Here is a 24,883-nt window from a genome sequence, read left to right on the forward strand (position 1 = left end):
CTCTACTAGCGGACATCTGTATGGACCATGTGGAAAGTGTTCTGTTCTCCTATTCCAAGTACTTGGTGAAAAATATAGTCTGTTGGTACCGTCACGTAGATGATATATTTTGTGTATGGGCAGGTTCACAAAGACAACTCATTAGCTTCTTGATGATTGTTAATTCCTTGGACAAAAACATTAGGTTCTCTATGCAGAAAGAACTAAATGAGTCCATTAATTTTTTAGATATTACTAAAGCAAAAAAATATAATCGGCAACTGAACTTCTCCATTTTCAGGAAAGATGCCTGTACAGATCATATCATTCACTCCATGTCAAGACATCATTTCCCACAGAAATTACCGGCGTTCATCTGAATGGTCCACCTAGCATTCCCTAGTCTCCACAAAATGCCCAAAAAGAACTTTAAATAATAAAAACGATAGCAGAAAATAACGGTTTCTATTCGAAATTAGTCGAAAAATTTTATCGGAAAAAATAGCTGTCCAATCAATCCCCAAGAAAGATGGTTCAAAATGGAAAAGAATTCTCTTTCTTGGAATTAATCCCGTAAAGTGACCAGAACCTTTCGGCAGAAAAAATAAAACCATCCTTTATAATAATGGCAACTTAGGGGACCTTTTATCTAACTGCCAAGACCAAATTCCTATCATGGAAAAGAGTGGAGTTTATAAATTGTGTTGCGAGTGCTCTGCTTTTTACATTGGACAAACCGGGAGGAAATCAGTGAACGTATGAAAGAACACTACACCTGCTTTAAAAATGGAAATCTATTTTCCCATTTACCCCAGCGCCTTATAGACAATAACCACACCAGTGACTTTGTTCCTGAGATTCAACATTTAGAGAAAAAAGGCTTAAGATTAGATACTTAGGAATGGTCAGAAATGTCCAAGAACAGTCCTTATAAGGGTATGTTAGTTAATAACCTGACGTTTTCCTACCGTTCCCTCCTCCTGGGCCTCCTGTTCTGCAGCCCCTCTCCCCCCCTGATGCCCTACCCAACCGCCCTCTCCCATATCCCAGCCTGATGCCATACCCAGGTACCTTCTCCCCCTTCCCCCATACACACACACGTTTCCCTTCTCTTTTCCCTCCTCCCACTTCACCAACACCTCTCCCTCCTCTTCTCTGTCTACTATAGAAAGCTATGTGTCCTCTGTACTTTGTCCTGATGATGACTTTATAAGTCAAAACCTAGGTCGTGTAGAATAAAATATATGTGGAAGAACGAAGTAATTACTTTTCCGAATTGAATGCATACTCAAACATATCCAAATTACAGTGACATATGTGACCCTAAGCATAGATAGAAAAAAGCTTTTCAATGGATTAATATCATACATCAATAGAATCCATCAATAGAATATAAGGCATGAGCTGTAAGCCAGGTACATAACACAAAAGTAAATCTAGCAAATACTAGCTGTTGTATGTAGAAAATTATGTTGATTATTGAAATGACATGCCACCATTTCCAAAAAAGATGATTTCATTTCATGACCTAGTTTCAATGTTACAATAATTATAAATTATTGTTAGTCCACTGTTGTGTGAAGAAGTAGCCCAGGGGTATAGGATTGGACTACTGAACGGAAGGTCCAAGTGCGATTCCTGGGCATGCCTCTCATGCATCCTCAGCTCCACCCAAGCTGTGTGATTTTTCGGGTACCAGACCTTCTTGGGAAAACAATAGTCTGCACAGGGAAAGGATGTGGACCCCCTACCCTGATGTGTTAATTTCACATGCTTTTGGGCTTAGTTTTGGATTAACTCTAACTTTGGGTAAATGACTGTGTTTTTGGATATTTGTTATTTTTTAGTCTACTGTTAAGGTAAATTTTAGATGGATACGGCCTGATCATTGCTACACTTCCAAGTGCCACCCTAAAAGTAAAAAATCTGACACCCCACGCTACACTCTTCTTCAATTCTGATTACTTTTTATCTTCCTTCATTCCGTACAGAATGGCTACCCTTGGACCTCTCCTAACCACCAACCATCATAACTCACTATGCCTAGTGTTAGTATGCCTTCTTTTTGTTTGTTTTCCTTTCTGTCCATTTTACCTGTTTGATCCTTCTCGGGGATCGAGATGGTGCGGGGGCTAACGTACTGGCTTCCCACCCTGAGGGCGCGGGTTCAAATCCCAGCGGTGTTGAATATTTTTCAGAGGTATCTCGATCCCTACTTGAGGTGCTTTGTGGAGGGCACTTTGAGTGAGTACGCCGTCCGTCGGATGGGACGTTAAACTGCGGACCCCTTGGCACCTTTCGTAAAGAGTAGGCTATTGCTGCGCCGGGTTTCTCTCCACCCTTCATCCTTTCCTGTCCATCCCCTATGGCGCAAATGACCTTGGCTGTCGGTCGCCTCCCCTCAAAACTACTACTACTTGATCCTTCTCTACACCCACATTTCAAATGCCTCCTGTCTACCCCAATAAATGATATGATGCCCTTTTATAATCCATTAATGCCTTTTTGTCATCCATATGAATATTTATTATTTCTTTGAAATTATTTCAGGGATGAGGGTTTGGCTGAAACTATATTCAAGTCACTGTCCACTAGTGCTCATGCAGGGAAGGCACATAGAGCTCTGGTAAGAGGGATGGCACGCTATGGCCAATCTGAACGTGCATGGCAACTATTAAAGGACATGGTTGCATCTGGGGACCCTGCATTGGCCCCTGATACGGGATGTTACAATGCCATCATTTCGTCAGTGGTATCTCTCAGGGAAGGATCAGAATCCCGCTGGCAGTTAGCAGAGGTGATTATGAATAAATAAATTTGCTCCACTGTAAAGTGTTCCATTCACAGTGAACTGTCATGAATGGTTCTTGCTTTTTTTTGTGATAAATGCTATTTATTTATATGACTATCTAGCTTGTAAAAGTTAGAAAAAAGTTATTTTTTATGGAGGAGAAAAGGTCATAGATTTGGAAGGAATTTTTACGAGTGAGCAGCCATATAAGTCTGTGCTACCTGATATACTCAGAAATTTTAGGTCAAGGAGAATGATTATTTTACTGTGAAATGTTACATTTTAATGCACATTAGCTGATGACTCCATTAAAGTTACTGCTGCAGAATCTTCCACAGTTTATTTGAATTTGTTGTGTCTGACTTAGTTGTAGAATGTGTAAATGTTTGTAAATAAAAGATACTTGGTAATGTTGGCTGAAAAATCACGGCTGTATTTTTTGAAGAGCCTTGACGACAAAGTTAACTGTGAATGATGATGACCTTAAGTTTTTCGTTGGGAATTTTTGAGCCATGATTATGGTTGTCATGAGATCCATTAATTAATTTGGAAAAGTTAATGCTGCCAATAAATTTTAATCCAAAACATTAGTGTCTTTGGGTTTATTTATATAAAAAAGAGAATAATCAGTATGTTTTTTTCTAATAAGGGATGTATGCTAATTGTCCTATTGTACGGTTGTATGTTCAGTGTCTAAGAGTGAATTCCCAAAACCACAGATAGCAACAAACTATATTTATCAAGTTTACATGTATATTGTTAATTAAGTTTAATTGATAAATTATTCATAAAAAAGCATTAGAACAATGCAGTGAATAACGTGATTTGTCAAGACAGAATGGTATATCAGCAGTAATGAATAACCATGGACACAGTAATCAACCCTAAGGTTGGTTTGGGTGGTGATGGTAGAGTTTACCAAGTACTTCCCCCGATGATGTGTAAAATTCACACAAATATGGGATGGCAAAAAACAGGACTGAAAGTATTCTGGTTAATTGTGGGTATTGAAAATGTGGAAAATACATACAAGAGTTCTTCTGTTTACATTTAAACCTCATTATATATTTCAAAATTCAAGGAACCATTTGGACTTTTAAATATATGGGTCCAAATGAAATCAACTTTAAAAGTAATTTCTTACAAGTCCATATTTGGACAGAAATAGCGGGATGCCTCATTTTATTTGTCCATTAAAGTATATTTCAAATTAATTTAGCGAGTTAATGATTATTTTTATGCTTAATTAGAAAAGTAGCTATTAATGTTGCGAGCAGTCCGTAATTAACATGAAAATGATTTTTACGTGGATGTGAATTTTTAAACAGCAATAATGGATGAGATTGGCATCTTCTAACTTGGAGCTTAATAAATTAGGGCAACTAAATTTTTTGGAATGGGTATTAAAATAGGATTTTTAAAAAAAGTATTACTCTGTGAATGAAAATCATACCATAGTGTCCCCTTTCTGTGTCAATATTCTCTCACATTTTCTTTAAATGGGCTGAGTAAATCAGTTGGCTTCTTGTGCTGTGGTGAGGTTCTCCTTCATTATCAATCACATTAGGTGATGCTCTGCCAATCACCACACTAGTGCTTCCTTGTTTTCTTTGTGTTTTCTGAGGTATTAAATGTATCTTTTGTTTATACAAATCAATATTATGGCTTATCCTTTTGATAGTACCACAGTTTAGTGTATTAATTATTATTTTACATGAATTACAGCTGTAGTTAATGTAACAGTATATCTGGAGGTTGACACAGCATGCATTAACAAATGGATACACTTGATGACTGAAAGCTCAGCAATGAGAAGGTTTTAAGGGAAAAAGAATATTGATGTGAGAACTAATCATTTTTATTGTTATTTTATAGTCACTTATGAGGGAAATGGCATCCAGAGGACTCCAGCCTAACCTTGGAACTCTCAATTCTGTGTTGGATGTGATAAGATCAATGGGAACGTATTCAAAGGCCCGAGAACTTGCTCTGCGGACTCTAGCTGAGTTTCACCATCTTGGTATTGAACCATGCTTAGCAACTTATAACCATATACTCACCATATTTTATAAAGAGAGTAAGTATATACCCAATCAGTATTCTGTTATGTCACCATAAAAAATATGTAGTTGATTTCTGGCTTCCTGTCGGTGATATGCCCATATTTTTATTGATTATTACTCTGTTTTTACTGCGCTCATGTCCTACTTGTAAAACTTGACTCAATTTCCTTTAAAGGTATGAAGTTGGGCTTAAATCTTTATAATTTCATTGTTTTGATTCATTGAATAATTATTTGTGATGTATACGAACAAGCAGATAATATTGCCTCTCAAAAAGAAATTTCAGTATTTATTGGTGTTGTTTTAAATAAAAAAATAAATACTCCAAATATGCCACTTTTGCCATTTTCTGCTTTCAACCACATCTGTGATTGGGTAATAAATGTTTTCTTTGTCAAAACCCAATTGCCTGCAGTATACTTATTGTCTTGCTCTGGTCATTATATGTTCCTACACTGTGCTCTCTTACGTCACTCTCATATCCTTTTTTTTTACCATCTCTGCATTCCAGTATATCCTCTTGCCATCCATTTCAGAATTTCATTCCATAACTGTTTTGTTCTAGTTTTAAAAACTAACATTGTGCTTTGGTACTGAAAAAGGTTAAGAGGTTAAGGTAGTAGAGGATATGAGAGAACTATCCTTAGATGATGCAATATTTATTTTCAGGAGGAGCCAAAAGCAATGTTCTAGTGGATATTTTGAATAAATTAGAGGGCCAAGCTCTGGAGGCACGCAATCCAAAGGACATCCATTTCTTCTTAACAGCAATGGAAGTTTGCCGATACCATTTGCAAGATGTAGAGCTGGCACACCGAGTTCATAATCTGCTGTTATCACATTCTAATTATGATTTTATTGGAGACTCATTCAAGGAATCTGTGTATTAGTAAGTGAGAACTTTTGATTTTTAATTCATTACCTGTTAGAATTCTGAATAATGTTAAAAAGGTCTAATTTTTGTTGGGTGGAATTTGTTTGCATATACTCCTTAGTAATTTAGTTCCAGTGTATGTTAAGCCAAGAAGTTGTCCTAGAAAGTTAGGAATGTACCAGGGGTTTCAAATATAGAGAAATCTAGGGGAAGCAAATCTACAGGAAGTTGATGTATTTGAATCCTTTATTTTTTTCCTTTCTGCGATATTCTATGATGAAATTAAGGTTAGCATATTAAAATGTTCCCTCCCCATGAACTAAAATCTTAGCGTGGTAGAAGGACTTGTGCATTCTGATGACCCTTTGAGTTTTGCTGGTGGGAGCAATGATAATTTCTCCTGGTATGGTGACCCATGTTGATAAGTCAAAGGGTTAGAGGCCGACAAAAGGCCCACTCAGAATCTATTCCTCATTGAGGCAGCTGGAAAGGCATCTGACTCCAGTGGGTGGCCATATGAGTGATGGTATCACATTAAAAACTCTATTGAGGAAAGCAACTGGAAACCACCTCAATTATTTCATGCAGAAATGATGGACATGGATCTGAGTATAAGTCCTGGCATCTATGTGATTTTGTCCTTTGGGTAGTCTGTTATGCCAAGCAGTGGAAGAAACAAGGCTTGTGTGGTTGTCATCTCACAAAATCCTTGCACAGCAAAATTGACAGCAGCAGCAAAGTAGATACAGGAGGACTAAATCAGTTAAAATCGTGAATTGGAAAGTTAGGAAAATATTGAGGATGGGAGAATAAGAAAATATAATGCTGAAGATGGAGTGAGGAAATAGAGATATTTAGGGCCCTTGAGAGGTAAGATGAAGGATAGTGGGGGTTACTGAAGTGATACAAATTACCCGCAGATACCTGAATGTACAGCAGAGGGGAAGATGCATGTATGGGATTGCAATAATATTGAACCAAAAGGTAGGATGAAGTGTAGTAATCATAGAGCAAGCAAATGATGGATTATTACGCATTAGTAGAAGTAAAAGCTGAACCAACTAACTTAGTCCTTGTTTAGGTCTACATGCCAGCAAGTAACCATAGGGATGAAGAAATAGACAGGGTATATGATGAATTAGAAGAATAATTGTGGGTGCTCCTGGAAGAAAACATTTAATAGTGAAGGGGAATTGAACAGAGGACAGCGGGCAAAGGGAGAGATGGTGGCAATGAGGCCACTATGGTTTAGGAACATGGAAATAACAGTGGAGAGAAAACAATATGTATAGTTCTGCAGGAGATAGGTGTTAATAATAACAAACAGTTTAGACACCATGACAAGTATAGACATGCATGGAAAATTCATGGGAATTCAGGATAATAGTTAGATTATATTTATGGTCAGACAGATTTAGGAACAGCATGATTAATTTGCACAGTTTCCCAGGAGCAGATGTGGACTCAGTCCATAATTAATAATATTGAAGTGTAAAATAAGTGTGAAATGTAAAAGATCTATCAGAAAGTAAGAAGGAAAAATCCTTGCAAACAATCAAAGATACATCAAGGAAATGAGTAATTGAACAAGCGAAGATTCAAGAGAGATGGGAGGAATATATGGAGTGACTATGTGGCAAAGTCATTAAGCCGGTAAAGCCAGACATTAAAAGAGTTTATGATGTAGATGAGGATAGATTAGGTCCAGGCATACTTAATGGGGAGATAAAAAGGGTATTTTGAGAATTTAGGTCTTGAGAGTAGTTAAAACTCTCATCATTGTTAGTTAAAACTCTTTTTGAACTACTTCAGGGTTTAGGAAAATGTGGGAGAAAGGGTTTTTATTGACTACTTTAAAACATTAATAAGGGAGGAAGTTGGCTGGAAGATTTTGTTAAATTGATGTTAATTCCATACAAAAATAAAGGAAAGACAGCCCTATGTGAGGACTATAGAACTATAAATTTGATTTTGCATGCAGCTAAGGTGGCCCTTTATATCATCACTAAGAGGATGGAGAGCAGGGTAGAAAATTAGGGTATAATCACTTTGGGCTCAGGCAGGGTATGGGCATGCCTTTGACATGGCAGTATTGAGGTCGCCAATAGAAAGGGACATGGAATGAAATCAGAATGTATTTATCTGTTTCATAGATTTTGAGAAAGCATTTGATAGATTCGAATGGGGTAGAATTCATGAATGTATATCTGAAAATAGGAGTAGATTGGAGAGATAGGGGATTTATCTGCAACTTGTACATGTCTCCGACAACTCAAGTGTGAGTGGCGGATAGAGAGTCAGAATGGGCAGTGTCAGGGGAAGGGGTGAGATAGGATTGTCATTTATCACCTGTGTTGTTCAATGCATAATTGGAGAAAATAGTAAAAGACGCATGGGAAAAACTAGAGATAAGAATGAAAGTTGGTGGGGAAGTCATGAAAGCTGTTAGGTTTGTGGATGATCAAGCTTTAGTTCGCCAGTCAGCTAAGGGGATGCTAGCTTGGCTGAGCATATTGGAAAGTCAATGTTATAGAAATGGTGTAAGATTAAATGCAAGAAAAACAAAGTATATGTGGTTTTTTAGAAAGAGAAAAGCTAGATATTGTATAGGGTCCCATAAACTTGAGCAGGTTGAACAGTTAGCATATCTTGGAAGCATAAGGAAGGAGAAATCCATTGAACTCCAAATGATCATCTGTACACCCCATTGCATTGTGCAACTTGTTGCAATGAATCTTTTCCCATCAAAACAGTCTGTTTTTGGAATACCATTCCTGAAAACATTGATGACGTTAAGGCATTAACATCTTCCGAAACATTGCTGTACATTTACCTGCTTGAATTATAATTGTGATATGGGAATATGTATATGCAATAGAAAACTTTTTGGATGTATTCTTAAGTTCTTAGGTTTTATATATACTACCTTGATCAAAAAGTTCCCGGAATAACCACCGTGTGGCGCTCCCATCGTTCCGATTTGAGTTCTGTTTTTTTGTTAAATTGGTACATCTGTTGTTGATATTCCCTTTAAATCTTAGTGTCATAACTTGACATTTGCAAAAGTTACGTAGCCAAGAGTACATCTATCTCTGTGTGTGTTGGCGATTTTTTACAATTGCAGAAATGGATTTAAATTTGCAACAACGAACTTGTATTAAATTTTGCGTAAAAAACGGATTTAGTGGCGCACGGACGTTGGAAATGTTGGAAAAGTGTTTCGGCAACGATTCTCTAAAAAAAAGGTCGTTTACCAGTGGCACGAGCGGTTCAGAAGTGGTCGTGAGTCAATCGAAGATGATGAACGCAGTGGCAGACCTTCGACATCGAAAGTCGGTGAAAAAATTGATAAAGTAAAAGAAATGTTGGTCAATAACCGCAAATTAACCATCAGAGAAATAGCGGAGGACTTGAACATTGCCTATGGATCCGCCCAAGACATTGTGGTTAATGATTTGGGTTTCCGTCGTGTAGCAGCAAAGTTGGTTCCAAAAGACCTCAATTTCATGCAAAAAAGAGACCGTGTTGACGTCGCAAAAGACATGATTTGCGAGGCTGAATCCGATCCCACATTCATCAAAAGGATCATTACTGGAGACGAGACGTGGGTTTATGAGTACGACACGCAATCCAGACATCAGGCAAGTGAATGGCGTTCACCAAATGAGCCGAGACCAAAAAAACCACGTCGTTTTCAGTCAAAAAAGAAGGCAATGCTGATGGTTTTCATGGATTACAACGGTGTAGTGCATCATGAATTTTTGCCAGAAGGCCAGACAGTAAACAAAGAGTATTATTTGGGCGTTATGAGACGTTTGCGTGAAGCAATTCGCCGAAAGAGACCAGAAATGTGGGCAGGAAACTCGTGGATTTTGCACCATGATAACGCACCGTCGCACAGTGCTATCATTATTCGTAATTTTTTGACGAAAAATGCAACAAATACCATCCAACAGCCACCGAATTCACCTGATTTGGCTCCCTGTGACTTCTTTCTGTTCAATCGAGTTAAAAAACCATTACGGGGAACGCGTTTTAGCAGCCGAGAGGAAGTAATGGAAAAATCGCAGGAAGCACTGATGGACATACCGAAAACCGACCGTAACTTTTGTAAATGTCAAGTTATGACACTAAGATTTAAAGGGAATATCAACAACAGATGTACCAATTTAACAAAAAAAAACAGAACTCAAATCGGAACGATGGGAGCGCCACACAGTGGTTATTCCGGGAACTTTTTGATCAAGGTAGTATTTCATGTGAATTAGTTATTAGAATTTTGTAATATTCAGATGTGCTCTCCTTGTTTTGATACACATATGTTCTCACTGCTGTTATGCTTCACTAAAACATCTCTTATGTATTTTTAAAGAATTTAAATCCTTCTGTTTATGTCTGTTGATGGTGGGATAGCTTTATTTTGTCAATACAGATGATGCTGATGATTTTTTTAATTCATACATTTTAAAACATACAAGTAACTTGAGCCTAAAACGCAATTAGTCCTAGACTGATAAATATATCTCTCTAGCTGTGTAAATAATGCATAGAATCTCATTTGTGCCGTAAGAAATAATAGAAGGCATGCCTACAATCTATTTCAAATGATTTATGGGACTTATTAAAATGGTGTTTCTCACTTTTCATGTAGAATTTTGAATCCCTTTGCACATACTTCTGACTAGAACTGAGGTGATAACTACGAATGGCATCCTTAAAATAAGTTTTTCACTTTATCGTGATAATTTGCCTTCAAACGTACATCATTAATGGGATTGTTGTTTAGATATTAATTAATTAAAACAGCTCATAAATTATGCTTAGAATTTAATTTCCATATTATCAGAAACCCTTTGTTTGAATGATTGAAGCATGTTAAAGTGTTCACGCATTCTAAATTAATTATATGGTTAATTTTTATTTCAGCCGTCATTATTTCATTCTCATGTGTTCTATAGAACCATTGGAATCATTTATGGAAGTGTACAATAAATTGGTTCCTAATGTGTACATTCCTGAACCAGCTGTAGTAGAAGTGAGTAAATCCAGTCTTTTTAAGTTATCTTCTACCAATTTAGCACATGTATTCATAAATAATAAAAAGGAGATTGGTAAATGGTAGTAATTTAATTTCTAAGATGTTGCAATGATTGACTTCATATCACTTTAATAGTTCAATTCATAAATCCATTTTATGAAAATACTATATTTTTGTACAGGGTAGAATCGACACAAGTAGCATTCATATTTATCAGTTCACAAGCATATTACCCACTGCCTACGAGCTATAACGAATGGAGAAGATTGAATTGAAATGATGTTAAGCCTTCTTCTCATTCTAAGGGCTCAAATTCAGATCCTAGAAATGTTGGGTTAGTCCTAGTTTTTCTGATGAATGTCCAGTGGATAGACTTCATTCGCAGTACTCCAACAAGTAGATATGAGTCTTAAATCGATTTTTTTGTCAGCAGTTGCTAATCGGTTGATTTCTCTCCATCCTTCTTTCTCTTGTGTAAAGCCTACTAATCCCTAATTATGAATTTATTTTGAATTTTTAAATTGAGAAAACGACCAGCAGTTGATGACTCCATTTCCCCTATTAACTGATGTTACTATTTGCAACATATACTTGACAGGTATATAAAACTTAATAAATGATCAATGAAAACCGCATATGTATTATCATGCTAAGAATGATGTATCTTTTATAAAAAATGAAATCATTTCATAACATCCATCAGTTTCCATCGAAGAAATGTTTTTATTTTTTATTCTTTTTTATTGCTAATTAATCTGCACATGGAGATGGGGTTGGGGTGAATAAGTTGGCAAGGACTTATCAACTACAGTTGATAGTTGGCAAGGACTTATCAACTACCGTTGATAAGTCCTTGCCAACTATTTTGAAAAACTTGTGTGCCTCAAATATTTATGTAACTATTTATAATATATAATTAGTTTAACCACACAATTATATTTTGTGAGTACAAAAACAAAAGTAAGTTATTTTTCAAACTAATGCCTTCATTAGTTATTGCTGAAGAAGAGCTTGTAGCATGATTAAGTGATTAGTATAATCAAATGGCCCTTTTTTAACTGGAAATATTTTTACTGTATGCAACCAGCTATGCAATCACTGCAATTATTTGAAAATCCAGGTGTGTACTTATCAAGCAAAAGAATTTGCTCTGAAACTATGGTAGGGTAATAATTGAGAACATAAATGCTTGACACATACTACCTTGATCAAAAAGTTCCCGGAATAACCACCGTGTGGCGCTCCCATCGTTCCGATTTGAGTTCTGTTTTTTTGTTAAATTGGTACATCTGTTGTTGATATTCCCTTTAAATCTTAGTGTCATAACTTGACATTTGCAAAAGTTACGGTCGGTTTTCGGTATGTCCATCAGTGCTTCCTGCGATTTTTCCATTACTTCCTCTCGGCTGCTAAAACGCGTTCCCCGTAATGGTTTTTTAACTCGATTGAACAGAAAGAAGTCACAGGGAGCCAAATCAGGTGAATTCGGTGGCTGTTGGATGGTATTTGTTGCATTTTTCGTCAAAAAATTACGAATGATGATAGCACTGTGCGACGGTGCGTTATCATGGTGCAAAATCCACGAGTTTTCTGCCCACATTTCTGGTCTCTTTCGGCGAATTGCTTCACGCAAACGTCTCATAACGCCCAAATAATACTCTTTGTTTACTGTCTGGCCTTCTGGCAAAAATTCATGATGCACTACACCGTTGTAATCCATGAAAACCGTCAGCATTGCCTTCTTTTTTGACTGAAAACGACGTGGTTTTTTTGGTCTCGGCTCATTTGGTGAACGCCATTCACTTGCCTGATGTCTGGATTGCGTGTCGTACTCATAAACCCACGTCTCGTCTCCAGTAATGATCCTTTTGATGAATGTGGGATCGGATTCAGCCTCGCAAATCATGTCTTTTGCGACGTCAACACGGTCTCTTTTTTGCATGAAATTGAGGTCTTTTGGAACCAACTTTGCTGCTACACGACGGAAACCCAAATCATTAACCACAATGTCTTGGGCGGATCCATAGGCAATGTTCAAGTCCTCCGCTATTTCTCTGATGGTTAATTGGCGGTTATTGACCAACATTTCTTTTACTTTATCAATTTTTTCACCGACTTTCGATGTCGATGGTCTGCCACTGCGTTCATCATCTTCGATTGACTCACGACCACTTCTGAACCGCTCGTGCCACTGGTAAACGACCGTTTTTTTTAGAGAATCGTTGCCGAAACACTTTTCCAACATTTCCAACGTCCGTGCGCCACTAAATCCGTTTTTTACGCAAAATTTAATACAAGTTCGTTGTTGCAAATTTAAATCCATTTCTGCAATTGTAAAAAATCGCCAACACACACAGAGATAGATGTACTCTTGGCTACGTAACTTTTGCAAATGTCAAGTTATGACACTAAGATTTAAAGGGAATATCAACAACAGATGTACCAATTTAACAAAAAAAAACAGAACTCAAATCGGAACGATGGGAGCGCCACACGGTGGTTATTCCGGGAACTTTTTGATCAAGGTAGTATATTGGTAAGACATTCATTTAGGGGTGGAGCATTTTGATGAAAACTAGAAAATGCCTTTAAATGCTGTTATTCTTCCAGCTGTGTGTGTATTTATATAATATCAGGGTTGTTCCATAAGGAGTGGTCATAAATTTATGTGAATATTTTTTTGCCAAAATTTAGTATACTGTAACATAGTTAGTCTAATGTGTAATTTATATGTGGTGCTAGCTTCGTTGATTTGACTTCAATTTTATGCCAACTGCAGCCATTGCAAGTTGTATTCACCCACTTCTTCTGATGATGAAAAATACTTTTCTTAAAGATGTTTCTTCACATTGGGAAAACGAAAAAGTCATATAAACTAGAGGGAGGATAAAGAGCACACTTCACATTTATTTTCTTGAAATATTCAGCAACAGCGGCTTTATATTATTGTGGTGCAGCATCCAGCCTGATGCTTTGAAATGTGGCCTTTTGCAATTGAATTAGTCCACGAGGGTTTTTAGTTCATCCTTATGCTATACTTCATATACAGTTGTGTGTGTTTTTATGGCAGTCTAATTATCATTAATACCCTCAATTTTAAAAAATTATGTGACAATAACTTACCCAGCAGAAGCCACCACATTGGCTTTTTTTTGTCTTGGTGATGCTGGAGATTTTCATATACAGCTTTTCTGTTTGGTCTCTGGATCAAAATAATATGCACAAGTTTCATCTGCAGTGATAACTTCTGAAAGTTACTCATCTTCCTGTAACATCAATTTTAACTGTAAACAAACTAGCATGTAATCATCCTGTTGTTCAGGTTTGACATGTCTTGGGATTATGTGCAAACATGTCTCTTGTGCAAGTTTTTGTTACCAATATGTGTGGGTCGTACCCAATGAAATTTGCGATATAATTGTGTTTAGTGTTATTCAATGGTCTTTTCTCACAATGCTAACTGTGGTGTTAATGTTTACTAATTTAAAAGCAGTGACTAGAGCTCCAGTTTAATTTTCTTTTGAAATTATCTTCCCTCTTAAGACATTTAAAACTATTTTTAGCTGTGGTATAGAGAAGAACTAAGTCCATCAGTCTCCATTAGCATTAAATAGGCTTCAGCTGAAAATTTGTGCAGGTAAAAGTAAAATTTGTGCATCATATCATACCTATCATTGCCAAAGGTGAACTGAACTTAATTACAATGGCAAAGACTGCTACTGATACAATACCAGTCTAATCAATAAAATAAATTGTTATCAAATTATAGTACACATTAATCAAACTATATAACAGTAATTTTATGCTCAATAAATTATGGGAGTAAACATTTTATGGTCACTCTTTGTTAAACCACTATTATACTTGCATGTGTATATAATATTTTGTTACAAAATTAAAATTTTTCCCTTCATTGGTGATGCTCACAACAAACTTTATTCACAGGAAATTTTAAAAGCAATTGATTTGAATGGTGCACAACAACTTCTACCCCAAATGTGGTCAGATATGATCATCTTTGATCAGACAAGTAGGGAGAACTTACTGTCATTATTGCTGGATATTATGGCCCGAAACCCAGTGGTGGATTCTCCCTCTGACTCATCCGAGTCTTTGAGCCAAAAAGAGGCTTTACGAAAGTCATACATGAGAATTGCATGGGGCATTTGGGAGAAGATGGAGGAAGAAGCAGAAAATACTGGCTTAAGATCAAGAAGTATAATGTAAGTACAATATTTCCCAGCCCTTAAGACACACCCTGATTTTTTAGGTGAGAAATTATGAAAAATACTTGGATTGGACAGAAAAGGATCAAAGTATTTTGATGTTAACATTTAGTGTGAAGAAAATTGAATTTTACTGAAAAAATAAGCAGCTATGCATTTGCCAATGTTTATTTACTGTAGAATCCTGGAAATCCATCATCATGGGGCCAAAAAGCCTTTCACTGCCATTGTTTCCATGTCCTGAAGAATAATTCACAAATTCAAGTTCAATACTATACTACAATATTCTTTCTCAAGACCCCATGATGTTATTATCATTGTAACTTTTTATGCAATGCTTAGTTTCTATTATTATTTTTATATTATCGAAATTCATTAAAAGCAACTGTTTTCTATGCCTTTATCTTTCTGTCATACTGCTTAAGGTTGAATGCCGGTAGACTCTAAGTTTATTGGGAGAGATACAATGTATATATGTATAGCAGAGGGGGGACATCGCGGTTATCCCATGGCATATTAAGTTTTGTGGCAGCACCACATACAAGATCAAACTTAACACGCTAGATTGTATACATTTACGATTTATTTGGGATTTTTTTTAGAAAGTACTATGAATGAAATATTAAAACCCTGTGACTTACTTCTGACTCAGAAGTGGTGTTATCGAAATTTGTAATCAAGGCAACCATTTTCCATGCCTGATGCTGAAAAAATACCTGATAGTAAGTATTTTTCTGGTTACTCAGCTTGCACTTAGAGGTAAAAGTTACACCCGTAAGATGCAGGCTGGTTATAGAGCTCATTTCGGGGTAAAAAAAGTGCATTGTGCTTGAAGTTAATTTTGCTTCAAGTCAAAAAATTGTGGCCAATTATATGAATTTTCAGAACTGTTTGCAGATGGAAATTTTTACTCAATAAATGATGACGTGTCAACCCTATTGAAAATCCTCCTCTCTCATGAATTCAAGAGTTAGTAATACTAAAGTAATTTATTCATCCATGTAGAAGATAACGAGGGTTGTGGTAGTCTAGGGGTAGAGTGTTGGATTACTGACCTGAGGGCTCCAGTTTGATTTCCGGGCATCATCAGCTCCTCCCAAGCTATGTGATTTTTTGTTTACCAGATCTTTCTGGGGAACCATAATCGCTTTAGGGAAAAGAACTGGCCCCCATACCCTGATGTGTGAATTTCACATGCCTTCAGGCTTACTACTGGGTGAGCTCTACCATCACCTACCAAACACCTTATGGTTTATTACTGTGTTTATGGTTTTATAGAAGATACAATGGATGGTCACTACAAACCAATCCTAAGATTGACTACCTGTTGCAATGACTAGTTTCACCCTTATTTCCTTTCCAAAGCCCTGTAATTGCTGTCTCTGGAAACAAATTATGTGCAGTTTTGTCTAAATATTCGTAGGAATTCTTGGCTTTAAGTGGTTCAGTGGATTAATTATTTAAGTGGGAGAATATTTCTGATAGAATTAGCTAACATATTTACAGCTGTATTTTTGGATTTTATTGGATTTTATCTGAATGTCCTGTGTTTAGAGCATAGGATATTTTTAGATATCATAAATATGAACCGAAACATTTGTTGTCTGTAGACATATATTGAATCTAGTTGTGCGATAATTTGTGGTGAACTAGCTCAGTAATTATTTTATTTGCTGCAATGCTAAAATAGTTGATCTATCTTAGCATATATATATTTTTTAATTAAATGTAAGCCCTTAAATTTCTCGTTTCTTTAGTTGGACAGGGTCGATGCTAGGTGATCTCCTGACCACCTGTGTGCAGTGCGATGAATTTGAGAAAGCATGGATGGTACTCATTCGGCTTGGTGCTGAGGCAAGGTTGAGCACGTCTTTCGAGGAAGAAGAAAAACCACCTTCCCTAATCAGTGGAATCCCCAGCATCAAGTCTCTTTCACTCTTCATCGATGCCTGCATCAAGGAGGGGGCGGTCAACAGAGGATTGGTGAGTCTTAAGCTTATTTTGGGAGTGGCAGGACATCAAAGAGCTGGTCACTCTCTTTACCTCCTGTGCCATCCCAATTTCATAAAACATGTTGAGATATGTAAGGTAATATGGCGGAGCAACATGTTAAATCCTTAAAAAACTGATTGTTGGTTCCGTTCCGTTGGCTCCCTTGGTTTTCCGTAAATACAACATGTTTCAAAGACCTATACTCCAAGAATTCAGTGGTTTGAGGTTATATTTTGCAAAATGCTGTGATCACTGAATAAATAAACTTAGTATTTTTTCTCACAAAATAACTTTATTACTTTTATAAAACTAAACTGGTAGTAATATAATGAAATTTTGTGTGTGAAAAAGTAATGAGTTTATTTATTCAGTGATCTAGTTTTCATCTTTAACTACATAGTCTGTACCAAGTGGTTGGTACTATTGGCACCCAAATTTTCTTCAAAAAGGTTGATATAACATTAGTTCTTTCTTCATTGGTACCTTGTTGGACTTTTTTTTTGAAGGTTAAGGGAAATCACTACTTTCATGTAATGGTGACTGGGTATTTTGAACTTTCACTTTGCAAATTAAAGTAAAAGTTTTACCAATTAAATCCTTTTTATCAATAGGAACTGTTGAAGCAGTAACATTAGTGGAGTTAGCTTCTGACATGCACACTATTTTGAGAAATTTTACAATGCAGATGGCATTCTCTTGAATGGGATTTGAACTTGGATCCTTCTCTGGATTCTGAATTCCTGGCCAATTGCTTTCACCAATGAAGCTGCTTATGTAATCTCTTACTCTGTGAACTTCTAAGGACTAATTTAAAGGAACAAGATGTTCTGATACATTCTGTACAAAAAAAATCATGAAGTAAATAGTAATGCTCACTACACAAAAGTCTACTGTGTTAAAACCAATGCTTAAACATGTAGGGTTTTGCCGTAGATTTCCCTGGAAAGAAGAATTAATGGATATAATGGTGGATAACAGGCACCTAATTTAATTATTGGCTCTTCTGATGAATACTGTTAATTCAGATGGTACACAATTCTTGAAATAATGCTTATGTACGTACCTATGGGTGTTTAAAATTTTTTCTTAGTTCCAAAGATAGTTTATATACTTTGCCTAAAATTTGCACAAATTGGAACTCACAACCACTTATTATATATATTTAATTTTCAGTCATGTATCAAATATGCTGTAGATGCTGGATTTCCTGAAGCTGGGGAGCTAGGCAACAGACTCGCCAAAAACCTCTCATTGAGTCAAATGCAAATGGACCTACTGACGAGTACTGTTGGTATAGTGAATGTGGAAACCACCCAGGAAAGAAAAGATTTAAGTGGATAAAAAAATTTATAGAAAATAAATGGTAGGATTTCATCCACAGAGTTAAATTTGTGGCGAGAGAATCACCAAAAATGAGTAATTTCATAATTTGTTTTAGTGTGATGTAAATATTTCCATCATATTCAGTAACTTATTGCTGTGTGAAAGGATTTCACTGTGTAATTTGTTTACACATTGTAAACATGAAGAATTCTGATTTTAATAATGAAGTTGTTTTTTAAAAATGCTTTGATTTTTCTTCCCTCGTAACCTGTTATGCATTAACTGTGCGTGTACACTTGTATCATGCGTGAGTTTTGTTTGAGCTTCATTTCTCATGGAGAACTGACCTCCGACGATTTATTGATTAACTTATGAGTAGAAGTAATAAATTGCATTAAAATTTTTCTTTAATTTATATTAAGGATTCCATTAATAAAATTAGCAATGTATGCAATCATTTTAATGAGGATAAACTGTTTCCTAAACGATTGTTTCTTACAAAATGGAATCAAGTTTCTGAAGGATAAGTCCCTAAACAAAAGATAAGCGAGTTCATCGTGGCAGAGACAATGTGAGTCACAAATTTCTAAATTTGTAGGAGAAGAACACTGAATACCTTCAAAAGGTTCCTGAACTTTTTGAATGGCGAGTCTCCAGTTGGTTATTTTTTAATCCCCTTGGAAGCATTGTGTTCACAGAAACTTCCCAAATAATGGCCTTCATTCACTTGGTTGATATCTAGTTTTGAAACTCTGCAAATCCTTCATGGAAACTTTTAAGTTGGTTACCAAGGCTTATGGTGAGGGTTTTATGAAACATACCGTGTTTATGAGTGATTTACCTGGTTCTAAAAGAGGTGGCAATCAGTGGAAGATGACAATCATCTCTGAAGACCATCAACGTTGACTGATTTTTGACCAGCACATCGTGAAAGTGAACGATCTCATTCTTGCAAATGCATGTTTGATTGTCAGGGGACTTGTAGGAGAGTGTGGCATTTCTATTGGTCCCTTCATGGAAACTTTTTAGTTGGTTTCCAAGGCTTATGGTTAGGGTTTTATGAAACATACTGTGTGTTATGAGTGGTTTACCTGGTTCAAAAAGGGATGAACTTGCAGAAGAGTGTGGCATTTCCATTGGTCTGTGCCATGAAATCCTGACTGAAAAATTGAGAATGCATTGAGTTGCTGCTTAATTTGTGCCTCGTATGATTACAGCAGACCAGATATAACATCGTGTTCATGTCTGTCAGGAACTGCTGGACCAAGCTGAAGAGGATGAAACCTTCTTGTCCAGGATCATAACCGGTGATGAGTCATGGGTTTATGGATATGATATCTAAACAAAAGTGCAATCTTCATAATGGATTGGTGATACATCCCCCTGCCCCAAAAAAGCTTGATAAATTCGCTCAAATGTCTAGGTGATGCTGACTTTTTGTTCGATTCAAAGCAGGTTTTGCATCATGAATACCTACCTAAAGGCCATGCAGTCAACACGAAGTAATACCTGTGGGGAATGGAATGCTTAAGAGAGAGAATCAGATGAAAATGGCTCGAACTTGGAGGAGCAGTGAGTGGTTTTTTCAGCATGACAATGCACTCATTCATTTCTCAGAACTCATGAGTTTTTAGCCAAATACAAGACTGCTGTGCTTCCCCACCCACCCTACTCACCAGATCTGGCCCCATGTGACTTTTCCCTGTTCCCCAAACTAACAACCCCACTCAAAGGAAAAAGATTTTCCACCATTCCAGATATGGAGAAAAAATTGCTGGAGGAGCTAGTCTTTGTCAAAGAACTAATCTAATTTCAAATGCCTTCTTTTCAAAATTTACCTAGAATGCTTTACCTAAAATGTTGTATTTAATTGTCAACATACAGATTGATAAATTCCAAAGAAACTGCGGGAGATGCCGCAACAGTAACTTTTAACGGAGTCATCCGCTAATGTGCATTTCAATGCAACAATTTCAGAGCGTAAAAATCATTCGCCTTGACTGGGACTCGAACCCAGATCCCTCAATATCCGGTCGAGTGCTTTAGCCACTTAAGCTACCGAGGCGTCCTCTTAAACTCTGAAATTTTGGGGCTTTTAAAGGAACTAGATGTTATGACGAAATACCGTACATACAATGTCACATGCATTCGTAGTCGTGCGCGAGGCGCCACTGTCCACGAGGTTAAAGCCAACTTTAAACACGTATGGTGTTTTCCCTTTGACAAATTCCAAAGAAACTGCGGGAGATGCCGCAACAGTAACTTTTAACGGAGTCATCCGCTAATGTGCATTTCAATGCAACAATTTCAGAGCGTAAAAATCATTCGCCTTGACTGGGACTCGAACCCAGATCCCTCAATATCCGGTCGAGTGCTTTAGCCACTTAAGCTACCGAGGCGTCCTCTTAAACTCTGAAATTTTGGGGCTTTTAAAGGAACTAGATGTTATGACGAAATACCGTACATACAATGTCACATGCATTCGTAGTCGTGCGCGAGGCGCCACTGTCCACGAGGTTAAAGCCAACTTTAAACACGTATGGTGTTTTCCCTTTGACAAATTCCAAAGAAACTGCGGGAGATGCCGCAACAGTAACTTTTAACGGAGTCATCCGCTAATGTGCATTTCAATGCAACAATTTCAGAGCGTAAAAATCATTCGCCTTGACTGGGACTCGAACCCAGATCCCTCAATATCCGGTCGAGTGCTTTAGCCACTTAAGCTACCGAGGCGTCCTCTTAAACTCTGAAATTTTGGGGCTTTTAAAGGAACTAGATGTTATGACGAAATACCGTACATACAATGTCACATGCATTCGTAGTCGTGCGCGAGGCGCCACTGTCCACGAGGTTAAAGCCAACTTTAAACACGTATGGTGTTTTCCCTTTGACAAATTCCAAAGAAACTGCGGGAGATGCCGCAACAGTAACTTTTAACGGAGTCATCCGCTAATGTGCATTTCAATGCAACAATTTCAGAGCGTAAAAATCATTCGCCTTGACTGGGACTCGAACCCAGATCCCTCAATATCCGGTCGAGTGCTTTAGCCACTTAAGCTACCGAGGCGTCCTCTTAAACTCTGAAATTTTGGGGCTTTTAAAGGAACTAGATGTTATGACGAAATACCGTACATACAATGTCACATGCATTCGTAGTCGTGCGCGAGGCGCCACTGTCCACGAGGTTAAAGCCAACTTTAAACACGTATGGTGTTTTCCCTTTGACAAATTCCAAAGAAACTGCGGGAGATGCCGCAACAGTAACTTTTAACGGAGTCATCCGCTAATGTGCATTTCAATGCAACATTGCGGCATCTCCCGCAGTTTCTTTGGAATTTGTCAAAGGGAAAACACCATACGTGTTTAAAGTTGGCTTTAACCTCGTGGACAGTGGCGCCTCGCGCACGACTACGAATGCATGTGACATTGTATGTACGGTATTTCGTCATAACATCTAGTTCCTTTAAAAGCCCCAAAATTTCAGAGTTTAAGAGGACGCCTCGGTAGCTTAAGTGGCTAAAGCACTCGACCGGATATTGAGGGATCTGGGTTCGAGTCCCAGTCAAGGCGAATGATTTTTACGCTCTGAAATTGTTGCATTGAAATGCACATTAGCGGATGACTCCGTTAAAAGTTACTGTTGCGGCATCTCCCGCAGTTTCTTTGGAATTTGTCAAAGGGAAAACACCATACGTGTTTAAAGTTGGCTTTAACCTCGTGGACAGTGGCGCCTCGCGCACGACTACGAATGCATGTGACATTGTATGTACGGTATTTCGTCATAACATCTAGTTCCTTTAAAAGCCCCAAAATTTCAGAGTTTAAGAGGACGCCTCGGTAGCTTAAGTGGCTAAAGCACTCGACCGGATATTGAGGGATCTGGGTTCGAGTCCCAGTCAAGGCGAATGATTTTTACGCTCTGAAATTGTTGCATTGAAATGCACATTAGCGGATGACTCCGTTAAAAGTTACTGTTGCGGCATCTCCCGCAGTTTCTTTGGAATTTGTCAAAGGGAAAACACCATACGTGTTTAAAGTTGGCTTTAACCTCGTGGACAGTGGCGCCTCGCGCACGACTACGAATGCATGTGACATTGTATGTACGGTATTTCGTCATAACATCTAGTTCCTTTAAAAGCCCCAAAATTTCAGAGTTTAAGAGGACGCCTCGGTAGCTTAAGTGGCTAAAGCACTCGACCGGATATTGAGGGATCTGGGTTCGAGTCCCAGTCAAGGCGAATGATTTTTACGCTCTGAAATTGTTGCATTGAAATGCACATTAGCGGATGACTCCGTTAAAAGTTACTGTTGCGGCATCTCCCGCATTTTCTTTGGAATTTGTCAAAGGGAAAACACCATACGTGTTTAAAGTTGGCTTTAACCTCGTGGACAGTGGCGCCTCGCGCACGACTACGAATGCATGTGACATTGTATGTACGGTATTTCGTCATAACATCTAGTTCCTTTAAAAGCCCCAAAATTTCAGAGTTTAAGAGGACGCCTCGGTAGCTTAAGTGGCTAAAGCACTCGACCGGATATTGAGGGATCTGGGTTCGAGTCCCAGTCAAGGCGAATGATTTTTACGCTCTGAAATTGTTGCATTGAAATGCACATTAGCGGATGACTCCGTTAAAAGTTACTGTTGCGGCATCTCCCGCAGTTTCTTTGGAATTTGTCAAAGGGAAAACACCATACGTGTTTAAAGTTGGCTTTAACCTCGTGGACAGTGGCGCCTCGCGCACGACTACGAATGCATGTGACATTGTATGTACGGTATTTCGTCATAACATCTAGTTCCTTTAAAAGCCCCAAAATTTCAGAGTTTAAGAGGACGCCTCGGTAGCTTAAGTGGCTAAAGCACTCGACCGGATATTGAGGGATCTGGGTTCGAGTCCCAGTCAAGGCGAATGATTTTTACGCTCTGAAATTGTTGCATTGAAATGCACATTAGCGGATGACTCCGTTAAAAGTTACTGTTGCGGCATCTCCCGCAGTTTCTTTGGAATTTGTCAAAGGGAAAACACCATACGTGTTTAAAGTTGGCTTTAACCTCGTGGACAGTGGCGCCTCGCGCACGACTACGAATGCATGTGACATTGTATGTACGGTATTTCGTCATAACATCTAGTTCCTTTAAAAGCCCCAAAATTTCAGAGTTTAAGAGGACGCCTCGGTAGCTTAAGTGGCTAAAGCACTCGACCGGATATTGAGGGATCTGGGTTCGAGTCCCAGTCAAGGCGAATGATTTTTACGCTCTGAAATTGTTGCATTGAAATGCACATTAGCGGATGACTCCGTTAAAAGTTACTGTTGCGGCATCTCCCGCAGTTTCTTTGGAATTTGTCAAAGGGAAAACACCATACGTGTTTAAAGTTGGCTTTAACCTCGTGGACAGTGGCGCCTCGCGCACGACTACGAATGCATGTGACATTGTATGTACGGTATTTCGTCATAACATCTAGTTCCTTTAAAAGCCCCAAAATTTCAGAGTTTAAGAGGACGCCTCGGTAGCTTAAGTGGCTAAAGCACTCGACCGGATATTGAGGGATCTGGGTTCGAGTCCCAGTCAAGGCGAATGATTTTTACGCTCTGAAATTGTTGCATTGAAATGCACATTAGCGGATGACTCCGTTAAAAGTTACTGTTGCGGCATCTCCCGCAGTTTCTTTGGAATTTGTCAAAGGGAAAACACCATACGTGTTTAAAGTTGGCTTTAACCTCGTGGACAGTGGCGCCTCGCGCACGACTACGAATGCATGTGACATTGTATGTACGGTATTTCGTCATAACATCTAGTTCCTTTAAAAGCCCCAAAATTTCAGAGTTTAAGAGGACGCCTCGGTAGCTTAAGTGGCTAAAGCAGTCGACCGGATATTGAGGGATCTGGGTTCGAGTCCCAGTCAAGGCGAATGATTTTTACGCTCTGAAATTGTTGCATTGAAATACAGATTGATGTTGATGCTCAAAACTGATATTGGGGTGCCACTTATCAACAAGGTCTTTGTCATAGCTGAATACCTAAATTCATCATTTATGTCCCTTGCATTCCCCCTACCTCCACTGAAGACAGTTCCTCAGCTGCCTCTTTTCACTGCTTGTTTTGAAAATTGGACAGCTCAGTATTGTCATATTTCACCAACTCCTCTACATCCACCTCTAGGCCCATTGACAACCACCACTTCAGCATTCTGTTTCAGGCTCTTTTACTGGCTCTCCCTCCAAAACCTTCAAATCTCTGGCTGGTGCAATGGATGGCCAGAGTTTTCTCCTGGTAGATTGCATCATCTGGCCAACTTTAAGTAAAAATTGGAAAACATTTAAAGAATTTGAAAAAATAAAAACTATAGGACTGACTTCAAATATAGGTTCCAGTTACATGTATTATGATGGATGATCCACTTTAAAAAATACTTAATCATATTCCAAATAATCGGGAAAAAGGATGGCAATTTCATTGAAAAAAAGTCAGGGATGGGAATCTAGACAATAGTTGACCTTGCCGATAATCCTGTTAGAATCTTGAGGCCAGGTTTTGTCTATAATTCTCAGTAAGTGGAAGAGACGAAAGTGGTATTTCCATGTCAAGTCCTTTAGGGT

At 37.9% G+C, this 24,883-nt stretch overlaps 1 protein-coding gene across 1 annotated transcript in view; it reads left to right on the forward strand.

Annotated features, from left to right (window-relative positions):
- Positions 1 to 18,522, forward strand: part of LOC139694255 (small ribosomal subunit protein mS39) — a 28,501-nt gene extending 9,979 nt beyond the window's left edge. The window contains exons 7-13 of the mRNA XM_071592711.1: positions 2,530 to 2,776; positions 4,646 to 4,847; positions 5,503 to 5,722; positions 10,634 to 10,742; positions 14,691 to 14,968; positions 16,729 to 16,954; positions 18,137 to 18,522. Coding sequence (XP_071448812.1) covers positions 2,530 to 2,776; positions 4,646 to 4,847; positions 5,503 to 5,722; positions 10,634 to 10,742; positions 14,691 to 14,968; positions 16,729 to 16,954; positions 18,137 to 18,304 — 1,450 coding nt within the window. The 3' untranslated portion in view covers positions 18,305 to 18,522. The remainder of the gene's footprint in view (positions 1 to 2,529; positions 2,777 to 4,645; positions 4,848 to 5,502; positions 5,723 to 10,633; positions 10,743 to 14,690; positions 14,969 to 16,728; positions 16,955 to 18,136) is intronic.
- Positions 18,523 to 24,883: the final 6,361 nt, after the last annotated feature.

Source organism: Hetaerina americana, unplaced genomic scaffold, assembly GCF_022747635.1.
Source record: "Hetaerina americana unplaced genomic scaffold, ioHetAmer1.1.p SCAF_5, whole genome shotgun sequence".
NCBI lineage: Eukaryota > Metazoa > Arthropoda > Insecta > Odonata > Calopterygidae > Hetaerina > Hetaerina americana.